The sequence below is a fragment of the Camarhynchus parvulus genome, chromosome 19 (genome assembly GCF_901933205.1).
Source record: "Camarhynchus parvulus chromosome 19, STF_HiC, whole genome shotgun sequence".
Classification (NCBI taxonomy): Eukaryota; Metazoa; Chordata; class Aves; order Passeriformes; family Thraupidae; genus Camarhynchus; species Camarhynchus parvulus.
Window position 1 is genome coordinate 6810998 of NC_044589.1, and position 15064 is coordinate 6826061.

Genomic DNA, 15064 nt, shown 5'->3' on the forward strand with positions numbered 1-15064 from the left:
CTTTGCCCTCTACGAGTGCCGCGGAGGGACCTGTGGCGTCGCTTCCCGTGGGCACCGGAGCAGCGCCGAGTACCGGGACCGGGCGAGGGACACGGAGAGGGGACAGGAGCTCCCCACCCGCCCCATCGCCCTTAGGCGGAGCCCGCCCACCCCCTGCCAAGCTCACGGAGCCTCACGATGTGTGCGGGCGGGCTGAGACCCAGCACAGCTCATTGCGTAAGTGAGCACAACACGCTGCCGGTGATGCCCGGAGCGGCAGGGATGGGACGGAGAGAGAAGGGGGGACAAGAGCTCCCGGGTGCGAGGAAAGAGGCGGCACAGCGCTGTCTCTACCATTTATTCGTTGTTAGGCTATTTGGTACACGGGGTGCACACGGCGAACACAACACAGGCGCCCCAAGGGCGGCAGCGACCAGGACTGCAAAGCTACGGCAGGGCAGGGGCACCCCCAGGCCTCCCCTCCTGCCCCCCACGCGGCCTGCCCTCCTCCCCTCACGGCCCGGCCGGAGCCCCCGGCCAAAGGGGCACCCGGGTGGCTCCCCCCAGAGCCCGGCTGAGCCGGACCCCCCATTCCATCTGCGGACATCCCGCGGGGCGCTCTCCCCTTCCCCTCCCCGCGTGGCGGCTCCCCTGGGCGGCTGGGGTGGAAGCGGGGTGTGAGCGGTGGCGGGGAGGGGCCGGGGCGGGGGCCGGGGCCGGTGGGGTGCCCGGCCGGGGCTCAGTACGCGTGGTTGGCCACGTAGAGGGACTGCCCGGCGGCCCCCGAGTTGTCCCCGCTGCCCTCGTACTTGCCCAGCGCTGCCAGCCCGTTCACCTGCGGGGGAAGGAAAGGTCAGTGGTCATGCTTGGGATGTCACTCAAGGTTCCCAAGACACTGGGGACACAGCCTTCGGGGTCTCCAAGCCCATGGGGACAGCTGGGGAGCAGAGCCCAGGGATGTGGCCATTGGCACCTATCATTCCCCTATGGGAACAGCGCTCTCAATGTCCCCCCACAGAGAAAGTACTGTGTCCCTTCCATGGGGTCCTTGGCATCCTATGGGGCACAGCCCTTGGCGTTTTCTCTCAGCCTGTGTGACATAATCCTCAGCCACCCCTCCTCCCATGGGCACACAGTGTCCCCACCTCCCCAGCCCTTGGCACTCCCCTCCCAGGAGGGCCACCCCCATCACCTCTGCACGCTTGACAAACTCCTCGGTGGCAGCTTCAGCGTTGTCCTTCTGCCCGCGCCAGGCGCTGAGCGCCGACGCCTGCAGCGCCCGCCCGTAGGAGAAGGTGAGGGCCCATGGCCGCACCAGCGGGCACGTGTTGATGGCATTGAGGTTGATGGAAGCCTCCTCCTCACTCTGACCTCCAGACAGGAAGGTGACGCCTGTGGAGAGCAGGGTTATGGCACCCGAAGGGACACAGGGGATCGCTCTCCTGGTGTCTGCCACATGCTGGGGCTGGTACCTGGCACGGCTGGGGGCACGGTGCGGCGCAGAGCGGTGACAGTGGCCATGGCGATCTCCTCTGGGCTGTACTTGGTGGGGCAGGAGTGCCCAGGGGTCACCATGTTGGGCTTCAGCAGGGTCCCCTCCAGGTAGATGTGGTGGTCGCTCAGTGCCTTGTAGACAGCTGCCAGCACCTGGGGAGGACAGGCAGCGTGGAGTCTCCCTGGCATGGCATGGCATGGCACAGCACGGTGCCCGCCCTGCTGCCACCCCACCACTCACCTTCTCCGTCACATACTGGCACCGCTTGAGATCGTGGTCACCATCAGGCAGGATCTCCGGCTCCACGATGGGCACGATGCCGTTCTGCAAACAGCACAACAGCAGATGCCATCACAGTGGTGTCCCTGGGCACCCCTCAGCCCCATGGGTATGTCGGACAATGCTCAGGCCTGCAGAGCAATGCTCAGCCTCGAGGCTCAAGGCCTGCCTTGGCGGTGATGCCCAGCCCCATGGGGGATGCCCAAGCATGGAGGGTCAGTTCTGGGCCCTATGGGGTAATGTCCAGGTTTGTGAGGTGCACCTAGCAACGCCTGGCCCCATGGATTGACACCTGACCCTCTGGGTGATGCCCGTGCCACGGGGCAATGCCCCATGTCCACCCACGTGAGGTGTTACCCAACAGGGGTTATGTGCAGCCGCTGCGGATGATCCCCAGGGATCACCAGCACTGCACAGGCACAGTGCTGAGCCTCACAGATGTGTGCCCACCCCCGTGGGGCAATACCTGCCCACACAAGTCAATACCATCCTGCCCATCACTGCCCACCCTGTGGGGGGATGGCAGCAGGCACGTACCTGCTGGCAGATGCTGGCATAGCGGGCCAGGACGTTGGCGTTCTCCATGATGGCCAGAGCAGAGGGAGTGTGCTCGCTGATCTTCAGCACGCAGCGCCACTTGGCAAAGTCTGCCCCGTCCTTCTTGTACTGGGCACAGCGCTCCCACAGCCCATCCAGACCTGGGGGGCAGCACATCAGCCCCACAGCCACAAACCCCATGGCCCCAAACCCTCCAGCCCCAAACCCCCTGGCTCCACACCCCACAGCCCCTGCAACACCTACCCTGTGTGGTGGTCTCGCCATCAGTCCCAGCCAGAGGCACAACACCCTTGTCCACCTGTGGAATGAGAGGAAGGTGGCACTGAGCCTCAGCAGCACCCCACAAGCACCCTGAGCACCCCACAAACACACCAAGACACCCCCCCACACCTTGATGCCCACAACGATGCCCTTGTCCTTGATCATCTGGACGAAGGGGGTGCCATCATCAGCCTTCTGGTACATGGTCTCGTGGAAGAAGATGACGCCCCCGATGCATTTCTTCACCCGGCTGTCGGCGCTGAAGAGGATCTGGCGGTACAGCCGGCGATTCTCCTCCGTGTTTTCCACCCCAATCTGGTTGAGGCGCTTGGCCATGCTCCCTGCAGGCACCCAGCACCCTCGTCAGCCTCCATCCGGCAAGGGGAAAAGGGGTGGCGGGGCAGATTTCCCCCCCCCCAAACTGACCTACGGACTCATCAGCTGCCAGGATGCCCTTCCCCGGGGCCACGATACGCTGCGCGATGTCCGACAGCTCCTTCTTCTGCTCGGCCGTCAGCGCGGGGTGTTGGTGCGTCATGGTGGCGGTGGCTGCGAGCGGACGGGGACTGAGTCACGCACCAGCGCGGCGACACCCGAAACCACACACAGCCCCTTCCCCGGGGAGCCGGGACCCTCACGGGGCTGCCAGCCCGACCCCACCGGCCAGGGCACGTTGTGTAAGCCTCGTGGCAGGGATCGTGGAGGATGCCGGGCAGCTCCCAGCCATTTTGCTGCCTGCCAGCCCGCCCCCAGCCCAGCCATCTTGAGGGAGCGCAGCTCCGCGGGGACCCACGCAGGACACGAGGGGACCGGGATGGGGGTACCCTGGGGATGGGAATACCCCGCGAGGAACGGAAACCACCCGAGGATGGGGGTGCCGGGGGGGCGGAAATACTCCGGGAAAAGGGGAAAGAGAAACCCCATGGAGGCTCTACCTGAGTCTGGAGTTAGCCGGACTTTGGGGTACCCCGGAGACGGAGATACTCCATAGTCGGGAATAACCGCGGGGAGGTTACGCGGGCGATGACGATAACACGGGCATGGGGATACCGGGGGACGGAAATAGCCCGGGAATGGGGACGGAGCCGACCCAGGGCGGCACAACCCAGGGATGGAGGTACCCAAAGTTTGGGGTACTCCAAGGATGGCGATAGCCCAGGGCTGGCGCCGTCGTGGGGCCGGTGATGCCCCCAGGAGCCGGGGCGCTCGATCCCCCGGCCAGCACCGTAGGAAGTCGAGCTCCACCAGCGCAGGAGGAGTATCCTCGATCCCCCCAAACCACCAATACCCCCATGCCCGGGGGTCTCTCTGCCCTGGAGCCCCCCAGCGCGGACCGACCCCCGGGATGCCGCGCGGAATCACCCGGGAGGCTCGGCGGGGCTGCCGCCTCCCGCCGCCGGGACCCCCCGGCTGTTCCCCGAGCAGCTCCCCCCGGCCCTCCGGCTCTCCCCGACCCCAGGCTCCCCCGTACCGTGTCGGGCGGTGGCGACGAGTACGGACTGCGGGCTGCGCGCTCTCGCCCCGCCGTAAATGTGGCTGCGGTGCCGCAGAGCTACGTGACCGGCGGGGCGGCACCGGGCAGGACCGGCCCCATGCCCCGCCCCGGCCCGCCCCCGCCACCGCCCGCTCCCCCCGCCGGCTTCGGCCCCCCCTCCCACCGGGGTCGTGCCCCCCGCCGGAGACAACTCCCAGGCTGCTGGCGACCCTAAGGTGACAATCCCAGGCTGGGGACCCCACTGTGTCACCCCTTTGCAACGCCTTGCTGGTGATGGGGACCCCTCTGTTCTCCCCCTGCCACCGCACAGGGACACAGCTGAGTCACCCCTTGTCATAGGAAGGCCCCCTCATGCCACCCAGGCACTCCACTGTGCCATCTCCAGTTGCTGCTGGAGACCCCTCTGTCCCACCACCCCAGCTTGGTTATGGGCAGGGACCTCTGCCACCCCCTGCTGCTGATGGGGACCCTGCTGTGCCCCCCTATTGCTACTGCCAAGTAAGGACAGCGACCCCTCCGTGCCACCCCCAGGCTGTGCCCCCTATTTCCACTATTATCTAAAAACAGACTTTCCTTCATCACCTCTGGACCAGGGACCCCCTTGTGCCGCCCCCAGGCTGGGGTCACTGTTACTGTGCAGGATATCCCATCTAGGCCACCTCTGTGCCCAGGAACCACAGCACTGAGCCCCAGACCCTCCAGGACAGGGTGGGGACACTCACAGGAGACCAAGCCCCTAAAAAACCACCCTGAGCCGGCACAGGGACAATACCAGTGTCCCCACTCGCCCCACGGGGACAGCTGTCAGGGCCCCGCTGTGCTGAATCCCGCCGTAAAAGGAGGCTCAGCCGCCCTGTGTGGCCCTAATCCAGGGAAGGGAGCACATCTCCCTGCATCCCACAGCCGGGGCCCCCCACTGCCGGCCTTGCACCTCGGAGGCTGTACCCGACCCCGCGGGGTCACAGGGCAGGGAGGAAGGCAGGGCCAGGGAGCAGAGGGCACTCCTTCCCCACGAGCCACCCACGCACCCAGGACATGCAGGCACAGCCCCAAACATTTCCCGGGTAGATAAATCGGTGCCAGCGCCCCACGTGTCACGGCACCCGCCCCACACAGAGCGGCATGGCTGTGGCAGAGGGCAGGGGAAGGTGATTTCCGTCCCCCTTGGGCAGGAGAAAGAGGCCATTAAAAACCAGATCACTTGTTGGAGCGCTGCTATTTTGGGCCATCACAGGGGAGGGAGGGTGCCGCGTGGTCCCCATGGCGGTGGGGAGCATCCTTGGGGTCAGGAACACCGGGAGGGGGATCCCGCAGGAGCTGCCCCCGCAGGGAAGAAGGGAGGTGAGGTTGGAGCTGTGCTGGGAGCTGGGGAGCCCCTAAGGGAGCCCCCCCCTACTCCGTGCAGCATCAGCGACCAAGGGGGGTTGGGAGCAGGAGCTGGCAGAGCTCCCAGCACTTGCTGAGCCATGGGATGCTGCGTGCTGGAGCCAGGCTGGGAGGGGGAAACATCCTCGTGCAACAGGCGTGTGCCCACAGCCCCGTGATGAGGGTGCAGGATCCAACCTCTGGAACCATCCCTGCGATAAGGAGAGGAATCCAACCTCTGGAACAAGTTCCACACAACAGGCTCGTGCCCGCAGCCCTATGATGGGGTGCAGGGTCCAGACAAGCCCCTGCAGAGCAGGGCAGGGAGGGAATCTAGGGCAGGAGGAGGAGCAGGGAGCAGGGGAGGGAAGCTGGCTCAGCCCGGGCACTCTGGCTGCTGCCGGGGCCGCAGGGTGGGAGCCTGGGGAACGCGGTCCCTTATTGAGAGCAAACACTGGCAGAGAGGGGGGGACGTGTTCCCCGCCAACAAGGAGAGGCCCTGGGGTGGCAGGGAGCTGTGCCACGGCCCCGTGACAGAACAGGAACAACCGGCACAGGCTGGACAAGTTGTCCCCACCCACAGCACCAGGAGCTTCCTGAATGCACACAGCAGGCAGGGTAAAAGCCAACACAACTTTATTCAATAAATAATTACAACATTAACAACAGGAAAGGTTTCGGGCTACAGGCTATAGCGGCTCAGCAGCTTCCTTGCTGGCTGGCTTCAGGCCCAGGTAGCGCAGCAGGCTCTGGAGCTCCTGGCAACCCAGAGTCACCTCAGGGAGAGCCGACAGGACCTGGGAACAGCAGCAGCAACAGTGTTTGGGCTGGTGGTGTTGTAGTCACAGCAAGGGTAAGAAATAAACTGTAAATCTCACCTCTTTTATCTTCTCCTGCATCTCCTCGTGGGTTCTCAGCACTTTCTGAGTATGATGGAACTTCATCTCCAGCCCTCGGACCTGTGGTGGTGGGAGATGTCCGTCAGGACTCTGCTCCAAACTTGGGCAGGGACCAGCCCAGAAGGGAGAGGGGACCACTGCCCAGGTCAGGAGGGTTGGAACTAGGTGACCTTTATAGTCCCTTCCAACCCAAACCATTCTGATTCTATGACTGGAGCCAGAACAGCCCTTTGAAGCTCGCCATACCTGCTCCAGGTACTTGTCAGTGAGCCGTATGTTCTCATCCTCTTTTTCCACGAGCAGCAGCCGCAGTTTATCCACCTGCAAAAGGAGCAAGCCCTGCTGAGATCCCTGTGGGGGAAAGCTCTGAAGTGGGGGACAGGGCGGGAGGAGCAAGGTCTGCAGAGGTCTCCTTGTCCATGGTGGGGTGACATGAGGAGCCCTGCAGCCCCCCCCAGTCTCACCTCCCGCCTCAGCATGACACGCTCCTGGACGTAGGCAGTGTCCACCTGGTGCTCCTTGCCCCTCATCTCCTCCCACAGCACCTTGGCCTCTGTCTCTGCACGCTGGAGCAAGCGCTTCAGCTCGGACACTTCTGCCTTCAGCCTCTACAGGGGAACAAGGGATGCTGGGAGGGGTCCTGTGCCCGGCAGCCCCCCAGGGTGCTGCCCACCCATGCCCCCCTCACACACCATGACTTCCCCACTCTTGTCGATGAGTTGCAACATCTTCTCTTCCTGCTGTTTCACCACGTCCTGCAGCTCCTTCTCATTCTGACAGGGAGGAAGAAGCAGGGTCAGGCAGTGCCCAGCCCTGGCCACCCCCAGCACCCAGAACGGGTTTTCTCGTGTTGGAGGAGGTCAGACAAGCCAGGAGCACCCATGGGGCGTCACCAGATTTCTCCATGTCCTAGATCAGCGCCCGTCCCAGTTCGGCTCTGCCCTGGGGTGAGCGCTGGCCCACTTCTGACTTACCTCAAGCTTGGTCCTCAGTGCCTTGTTCAGCTTGGCAATGGTGGCAGCCTGGGCATCCACCTTCTCCTGGCTCTCAGCTGTCACTGTCTCCAGGCGGAGCTGCAGGTCAGAGCTGGGAGAGGACAGTGGTGGTGAGTGGGTCAGCCAAGCACAGCACCAGGTACCAAACCCCTCCTGGGCATGTCCCTGGGCCCATGGTGAGAGAAGACACCTGGTCCAGCCCAGCCAGCTGGAAAAAGCCCATCAAGCCATGACAGAAGTCTAATCCAGGTCTGGGAAGAGGCAAACCCAGGCAGGCTGCCTGCAGGAAAGGCCATGCCCAGGACAGTGATGCCCCTGCTCAACCCTTGACACGAGCCCACTCTGAACTCACATCTCTGTCTGCAGTGCCCTGAACTCGCTCTGCTCCAGTTCCTGGATGCGGGAGCTCAGCATGGCAAGGCTGGAGACCACAGCTCTCAGTTCCTTCACGCTGTCCAGCAGAGTGTCCTCAGGATCTGCAGGCAGGAAAGAGCCTTGTGAGCAACACAGAGGGAACATCAACCCCAGGGCACACAAAGGCGTGCCTGCTCATCCCTCTGCACAGCAGCCCTGCAGCTTCAGAGCAGGGTCCCAGACAGGGTGACAGCCCCAATACCTATTGCCTTTGACACAGATGCAACTTTGTCCTTGGCAACTGTACTCCCACTTCTGCTGGTTTCATTGGCATCTGCGAGAGGAGAGGACAGCAGCTGTGCCCAGCCCTGCACATCCCCCAGCATGAGAGGGAGCAATCTCCATCCTAGGACTCCCCAAAACCCAGAGAGGGGGTGCCAGCCCACCTTTCCCTGCCACAGCTTTCAGGACACTGCCCACGAAGGAGCTGCCGGCGTGGTGCGGGGTGTGGCACGCTGGGGTGTGGAAGGCTGGGGTGCGGAATGCCGGGGTCCAGGCGCGGCGTGGGGTCTGCCAGCCCGGGGTCCGGGGGCCTGGGGTCCAGGCTTTGCTTCTCAATGGAGCATCATCATCATCATCCTTCAGAGGGGAAGGAGAGTACAGCACCAGAGTGCAGCTTGTGACTGTCCCAGCAAACACAGGGTCTCAAAGCCATGCCATGGAGAGCCACCAATGTGTGATCCCCGCCACCAGGCCATCCTGTTGTGCTGGTCCCCAGCACAGGGCTCCCTACCTGCTCTTCCAGAGCAGCCTTGAGGCAGTCAGCGAGCTCCTGCAACCGCATCTTGCTCTCCATAATGTCCGTGGAGCACCAAGAAACTTTGTTCCTCTTTGTCTGCAAGCTGAGGAGCTCGGCCTTGGTGCTGTCCAGCTCCTTGCTGAGGGCAGCCTGCTCTTCCCTGTGGGATGGCATCAGCCTCAGCAGGAGCAGCATTTCCCTTCTTCAGTGTGGGATGGGGACAGGCCTGCCTCTGACCATGAACCAGCAATGGTGCAAATCCCACAGATTTAGGCAGCTTCCCTCAAGATGGGATCTGCTAGCCTTCCTCACAGCCTCTCCCACCCACCTGGACCACCACACTTGGCTGGAGCAGCAGCGGCCAAAATGTCCCCTCTGACACCCCAGGAAGGGCTTGATTTCCCAAAAATAGAGGGGTTTGAGTGGAGCTGGTGAGGGGGGCAGTACCGCAGGCGTTGGTGGGACTCCATCAGCTCCTTGTGCTGCAGGACACGCTCCTGCAGCGTGGCTAGCGTGGAGTTCAGCCTGCCCTCCACCTCCAGCAGCTGCGTGCGGCACATTTGGTTCTCCTGATCCAGGAACTGTAAGGGGGTGGGGGGACACAGCCGTGAGCAGCCAAGCAGAGACCCGAGGGGGCTCATTGGGACCCCCAGCACAGACCCTCCCATGCCTCAGGGCGCTGTTTCTAATCAGGGGCAGCTTTATCCCAGCAGCCCAAACCCTACAAACCAGTTTACTGGGGACATAGCACAGGCTGGGGGACAGCTCCATGCCTGCAGGGGAAACTTATCTCCAAGAGCTGCCCAGCCCCCTCCCTGGGAATCCCTGCCGGGCAGGATGAAAAGCTGCGCTACGTGCGGGATGTCAACCGCCCTCACCAGCTCATCCCCCTCCGTAGGAGGGCTAATCCCGCTCCTGGCCATCTGCCAGCCTTCCCAGAGAGGAGAGGCCGTGATGGGGGCCGGCAGCGCCTGACAAGGTCAGGCAGCTCCTACCTCCCGGCACTCGGTGGCCTCCCCCAGCTCCTGGCACAGCTCCTGGCACTCCTGCTGCAGGGAGTTCCTCTCCTGAGCCAGCCTGAGGGGATGGGATAGGATCAGGGGGTGCTGTATTTTGGGGGCCAGAGGTGGGATAGGCTCAGGACATCAGGGCTCAAACCCACTGGGCCATCTCCTCCCACTGCTTCTCGTTCTCCTGCTGCAGTGCATCCCGCTCCTGCTCCATGCTGGCCAGATTTATCATCACGGAGCTCAGGTCTGCGAGGGACAGAGCTGTCAGCCAGGGGGGACAGGGGCAGTGGGGATGGGGCAGCTCCAGCCCCAGCATCCCCCACCCCTACCTTTGCCCAGGCGTGAGTTGGCCACTGTCAGCTGCTCCAGCTGAGCCTCTGTGTCCTGCAGGGTCACCATGGTCTTCTCCAGCTGGCAGGATGCCTGTGGAGACACAGTTCTTGTTCTGGGGTGCTCTTCCCCATGGGGTGTTCTCACACCAAGGCGTGCCCCAAGTCACTCCGTGCCTCAGACACCTCAAAGCACTGAGAGGAGGCACCCCTGTACCTCCTCCTTGGCTTGAAGAGCTTCCTTTGCTTGTTCCCGTGTGGCAGCCAGCTCCTCCAAGCAGCTCTGCAGCTTGCCAGGCACACGCTCCAACAGGGCATGGGACTGGGACACCAGGGCCCTCATCTGCTCCCGCTGGGAAGGGAGACAGCACCAGGCAGAGCTCAGCATGGCACTGCCATGGCACTGTCCTGCTGTGTGACCAGGGACAGGTCATGGCACCCGGGGCACAGAGCACTGGCAGGGCAGTGAGGGGCTGAGCACCCACAGGACACCCCTCACCTCCTCATCCAGGGCCCTCCTTTCATTCTCCAGATTTTCAAAGGTGACATCTAAGAATTCTCGGAAAGACTGTGCCTCAGCAGACAGGGATGCCTGTAGGGTAGGAGGAATGAGTCAGCACTGCTGTGGTAGAAAAGCCACATTTAATGGCCATGAAGGAAGACAAGTACCAGCCCTGAGGCCAAATCTGCAGCAGCTTCCCAGCAGCAGCACCAGAAAACCTCTGGTGCCCCCAAGCCCATCACAGAGCATCACCCAAGCTCAGGACGTGGCAATGCCCTACCAGCCCCGATCCAGCGTGGGTAGCTGGGGTAGCACCACCCTCAGTACCTGCAGGTTGATGGCTTGGGCCAGCAGTGTGCTCAGCTCTTGCTGGGAGGCCAGGCTCTGGTCACGGGCATTGATCTGGGCACTGGCGTGGGCACAGAAAGCCTCCAGGAAGAGATATCCCTGCAGAGGAGAGGATCCTGCTCCAGCCATGCTGTCACACAAGGGGAAACTCCCAGGAGCCATCCCTGCACCAGTCCAGGACTCCTGCTCCCAGGGGGGCACAGCCCGTGCCAAAAATACATCCAGAGAGCTCCATCACACAGCACTTCTTGTCTTCCACATTGGGATTTTCTTCCTCTGGGATGCCAGGGAGATTCTCATCCCCAGAAATGGGTGGAGATGCAGGATGCCCCACCAAAGGCATGAGGACAGCTGAGACTGCCTCGACCCCACAACAGCTGCCCCCTTACCTGATCCTTGGCTCGTAGGGCTTCATCCACTCGCTGCCTGATGGCATCCCGCTCTTCCAGGCAGCTCTGCACCTTGCTGGGAGCACTCTCAGGCACAGCCTGGCACTGGGACACCAGGGTCCTCTCCTGCTCCCGCTGTGGGAGGTGACAGCACCGTGAGGCACCAGGTACAGCTGCTGTGAGTGCCAACAGGTCTCCCAGAACCCAGGGGAAAGGGGAAGCAGAGGGATGTGTGGGAGCTCACCTCCTGCTCAAGGGCTCCCTGCTCATCCTGCAAGCTCCGAAAAGCGGCATCTGCGAGGCCCCGGAACAGGAGGCTCTGGCTGCTCCAGGTGCTCTGGGGAAGGGACAAGGACAGTGGCTGAGATCTGGCACACTCATGGCCAGTGACAGCCACCAGGCACCCAGCTCCAGCTGCAGATCCCACTCCACTCCCCACTGCCACCGCACAGCCTCTGCTTTCCTCCGCAGCACAAGGCAGAGCTACCAGTAGATCTCCTCTTCCCAAGAGCATCCTCCAGAGCAGAGGGCACTTCACACCAGCCCCGCTCCACCCTGGGGCCAGCAAGAGCTGGCCAGCCATGACACCTCCCCTCCTCCTGCCACGTGCACCAGGGATGTTTCCCCCATGAGGGTTCAAATCCAGCAGACTCAGCGGGTTGATCCAGGCGTGATAATGCAGCACCGGGCGCGTGATGCAGCAGCCGCGCTTTACTTCCACTCCACCAACCCAGACGGGGTCACTGCTTGCCAGCAGCACAAGGACACTGTCACGGCACCGAGGCTGCAGGGGACAAGGTGGCATCACCTTGGAGAGGACTCTTACCTCTTCGGGGTGGGTGGTGTCTGTCTGTGTGAGCACGTCCCTCTGTCTGGCCGGCCCCACGCCAGACCGTGGCCGCTGGCTCTCCTGCCAGTCACGCAGCTGCAGCGAGAGGGCCTCGATGATGATGAGGGTGCTCTCCAGCCTCCCCTCCAGCTCTGCCCGTGGCAGGGTCTTCAGCTGCTCCCGGGGACAGCTGGGGACAGAGAGAAGCTTAAGGCAAGGACAGCACCCACAGGTGCCACAGCCCCATCCAGGGGGGCATGTCCTCATACTTACTGCCAGAGCAGGGAGTCTGTTTCCGCAGCGCTGTCCTTGGCACAGGGGAGGCTTCCCCTGGAGGTGTTCATGCTCCTCTCCCACACGTCCCGAGGGGTCATGAAGGTGCCAGTGGCCATGGAGAGCACGGGGTCATGCTGGTGCCCGTGGCCATAGAGGGCACTGGGGTCATGCTGGTTCCAATGGCTGTGGTGGGCACTGGTGTTGTGCTGGTGCCAGCGACCACAGTGGGCACAGGGGTCATGCTGGTGCCAGCCACCACAGTTGGCACTGGGGTCGTGCCAATGCCAGCAACCACAGTGGACACAGGGGTTATGCTGGTGCCAGCGACTGCAGTGGGCACAGGGGTTGTGCCAATGCCAGCAACCATGGTGGGCACTGGGGTTATGCAGGTGCCAGTGACCATGGTGGGCACTGGGGTTGTGCTGATGCCAGTAACCACAGTGGGCACAGGGGTTATGCTGGTGCCAGTGACCATGGTGGGCACTGGGGTTGTGCTGGTGCCAGTGACCACAGCTGGCACTGGGGTTGTGCTGGTGCCAGTGACCATGGTGGGCACTGGGGTTGTGCTGGTGCTGGCAACTGCAGTGGGCACGGGGGTGACACCGCTGCTGGCATCCTGCTGTAGCTTGCGGAGGGGCAGGCTGTGCCGCAGGGATTCCACCAGGAACGAGGTGTTGAGGGTCTTCTCCAGCCACACCAGTGGTAACATCCAGGACACAGCACCCAGGGTTGATTCAGGTGAGGTGCCAGGGGTGACAGTGGCTTCTGACCCAGCAGGCTCCAACCCACTTGCCTCAATGGGAGAGAGGCCAGGTGGGCTCTCTTCTGGGGGGACAGGGGTGGGGAATTCGGCTCCCTCAGGGGTGCCTTGGCAATGCAGACGATCAGCACTCCCATTTGCAGATGGGGGCTCAGAGGCTGCAGAGCTGCAGGAAAAGTCTGGAGGTGCTGCTCGCCACCTGCGGAAGGGAGTCTTCTGCGGAGTGGAGCTGGTGCCAGGGGGCCCTGGGGTGCAGGAGGCTGTGCTGGCATTGCCAGGGGACCCAGAGCTGCACGGGGGTAGAGCAGAGCTGTCTGGGGAGCTTGGGTTGCAATACACTGAGCTCATAATGTTGGGGAGCCCTGGGGTGGTGCTGCCAGGGGATTCCACAGTGCAGGGCCCCAGGACAAGACTGCACATGGTGCTGCCAGGGGACTCCAAGATGCTGGCCACAGGGATGGAGCTGCATGGGGAGACTGGCACGGTGTTGCCAGGGCACTCTGGGGTGCTGGATCCTAGGATGGAGCTGCACAGGGGAACTGGAATGGTGCTGCTGGAGCACTCTGGGGTGCTGGGAACAGGGAGGGAGCTGCACTGGGAGACTGGCACAGTGCTGCTGGAGCGCTCTGTGGTGCTGGATCCTAGGATGGAGCTGCACAGGGGAACTGGAATGGTGCTGCTGGAGCGCTCTGGGGTGCTGGGCACTGGGATGGAACTGCACACAGAGGCTGGTATGGTGCTGCTGGAGGGCTCTGGGGTGCCAGGCACCGGGATGGACCTGCATACAGAGGCTGGTACAGTGCTGGTGGGGGGCTCTGGGGTGCTGGGAACAGGGATGGAGCTGCACACAGAGGCTGGTACAGTGCTGCTGGGGGGCTCGGGGGTGCTGGGCACCGGAATGGAGCTGCACTGGGAGACTGGAATGGTGCTGCTGGAGGGCTCCAGGGTACTGGGTCCCAGGACTGGACTGCACAGAGGTGCTGACACGGCGTTGTCAGGGAGCTCTGGTGTACTGGACACTGGGACAGGACTGCCAGGGGCCTCTGGGCTGGTGCTGCTGGAGGTCTCCAAAGCACCAGGAATAAGGGTGGCATTGCTGGGAGCTTCAGAGGCACCAGGCTTAAGGATGGGAGTCCCGAGGTCATGGGTGGACTCCGAAGTGGTGCTGCTGGGGGGATCCAGGGTGCAAGGCACTGGGGTGGTGCTGCTGGGGGGGCCCACGGTAGCACTTCGCGGGGGTTCTGGGGTGCAAGGCACCGTGGTGATGCTGCTGCGGGGGCCCCGGGCACAGGACACTGGGGTGGCACAGTCCTACAGGATATTTTAGGGGGAAAGGGGGGTCAGGGCAGCCCTGCCCTTTCCTCCTGCACCCGCACCTATTTGTCCCAGTGTCCCCATTTCCCCCATGGAGGAAATACACTCGTCCTCCCATTGCGCCAGCACCATCAGCCCGCCCAACATTCCCGGTTCCGGTACACCGCAGCCCTCCCCGTTACCCGGTCCGCCCCGTTCGTTATCCCCGCACACTGACCTTGAGCCGCAGCCGGCGGAGCAGGGGGGTCAGGCTGGTCCGGTCAGCGCCCGACTGCAGCTGCAGCTCCTGCAGCGGGGCGCGCCGGGGCCGCTGCTGCGCCTGGCGGGGAACCGGGGGGGGTCACCGGCGGCAGCACCGGCAGCTCCCCCCACCACACACACACAGATACCGGGAGCGCTGCACCGCACCGGCCCCGCCGCCCCCTCCGGGACTCTCCCCGGGGCTGGCCCCGCCGCCCCACCGGAACATCCAAACCCAACCCCGCTGCGGCCCGCACTCACGGCGGGGGTCTTGGCGCGCCGCATGGCCCGGCAGTGCTCCCGGTATCGGCCTCGACTACGGCTGCGGTAGCTGTCAACCTCGGCCCCGCCGGGTTGGAGCTGGTCTCGGTCTCGGCCCGGGCCGCGGGGTTGTGGTTTTGAGGTTGGTCTCGGTCTCGGCCCCGGTTCCCGGTCCGGGCCCGCTGCCGCCCGCGCGCCGCCGGTTTGAAAACCACGCGCGGCTCTGATTGGCTGCGCTCCGCGCGCGTCACCCCGCGGGGCGACCGTTGGGGCGGGGCCCCGGCCGGTGATGGGCAGGTGGATGGGCGTGGCCATGCCCCTGCCGCC

At 63.7% G+C, this 15064-nt stretch overlaps 2 protein-coding genes across 2 annotated transcripts; both read right to left on the reverse strand.

Annotated features, from left to right (window-relative positions):
* Positions 1-321: 321 nt before the first annotated feature.
* On the reverse strand, positions 322-4165 carry ALDOC (aldolase, fructose-bisphosphate C). Its single transcript, XM_030962882.1, has 9 exons — positions 4044-4165; positions 2999-3121; positions 2702-2913; positions 2555-2609; positions 2291-2451; positions 1715-1798; positions 1452-1626; positions 1172-1371; positions 322-814 (listed from the first exon to the last, which is right to left on the reverse strand). The coding sequence occupies exons 2-9, from the start codon at positions 3108-3110 to the stop codon at positions 719-721; spliced, it is 1095 nt and encodes a 364-aa protein (XP_030818742.1). The 5' UTR covers positions 3111-3121; positions 4044-4165; the 3' UTR covers positions 322-718.
* Positions 4166-6061: 1896 nt separating this feature from the next.
* Positions 6062-15052, reverse strand: SPAG5 (sperm associated antigen 5). The gene is made up of 23 exons (XM_030962970.1): positions 14738-15052; positions 14454-14555; positions 12160-12368; positions 11884-12076; positions 11302-11394; positions 11058-11192; positions 10648-10767; positions 10318-10410; positions 10036-10170; positions 9819-9912; positions 9642-9735; positions 9475-9556; positions 8927-9060; positions 8474-8639; positions 8127-8319; positions 7943-8014; positions 7679-7802; positions 7306-7417; positions 7024-7104; positions 6796-6939; positions 6578-6652; positions 6311-6391; positions 6062-6229 (listed from the first exon to the last, which is right to left on the reverse strand). Exons 1-23 carry the CDS (start codon positions 15050-15052, stop codon positions 6122-6124), a joined length of 2955 nt encoding a protein of 984 aa, XP_030818830.1. The 3' UTR covers positions 6062-6121.
* Positions 15053-15064: the final 12 nt, after the last annotated feature.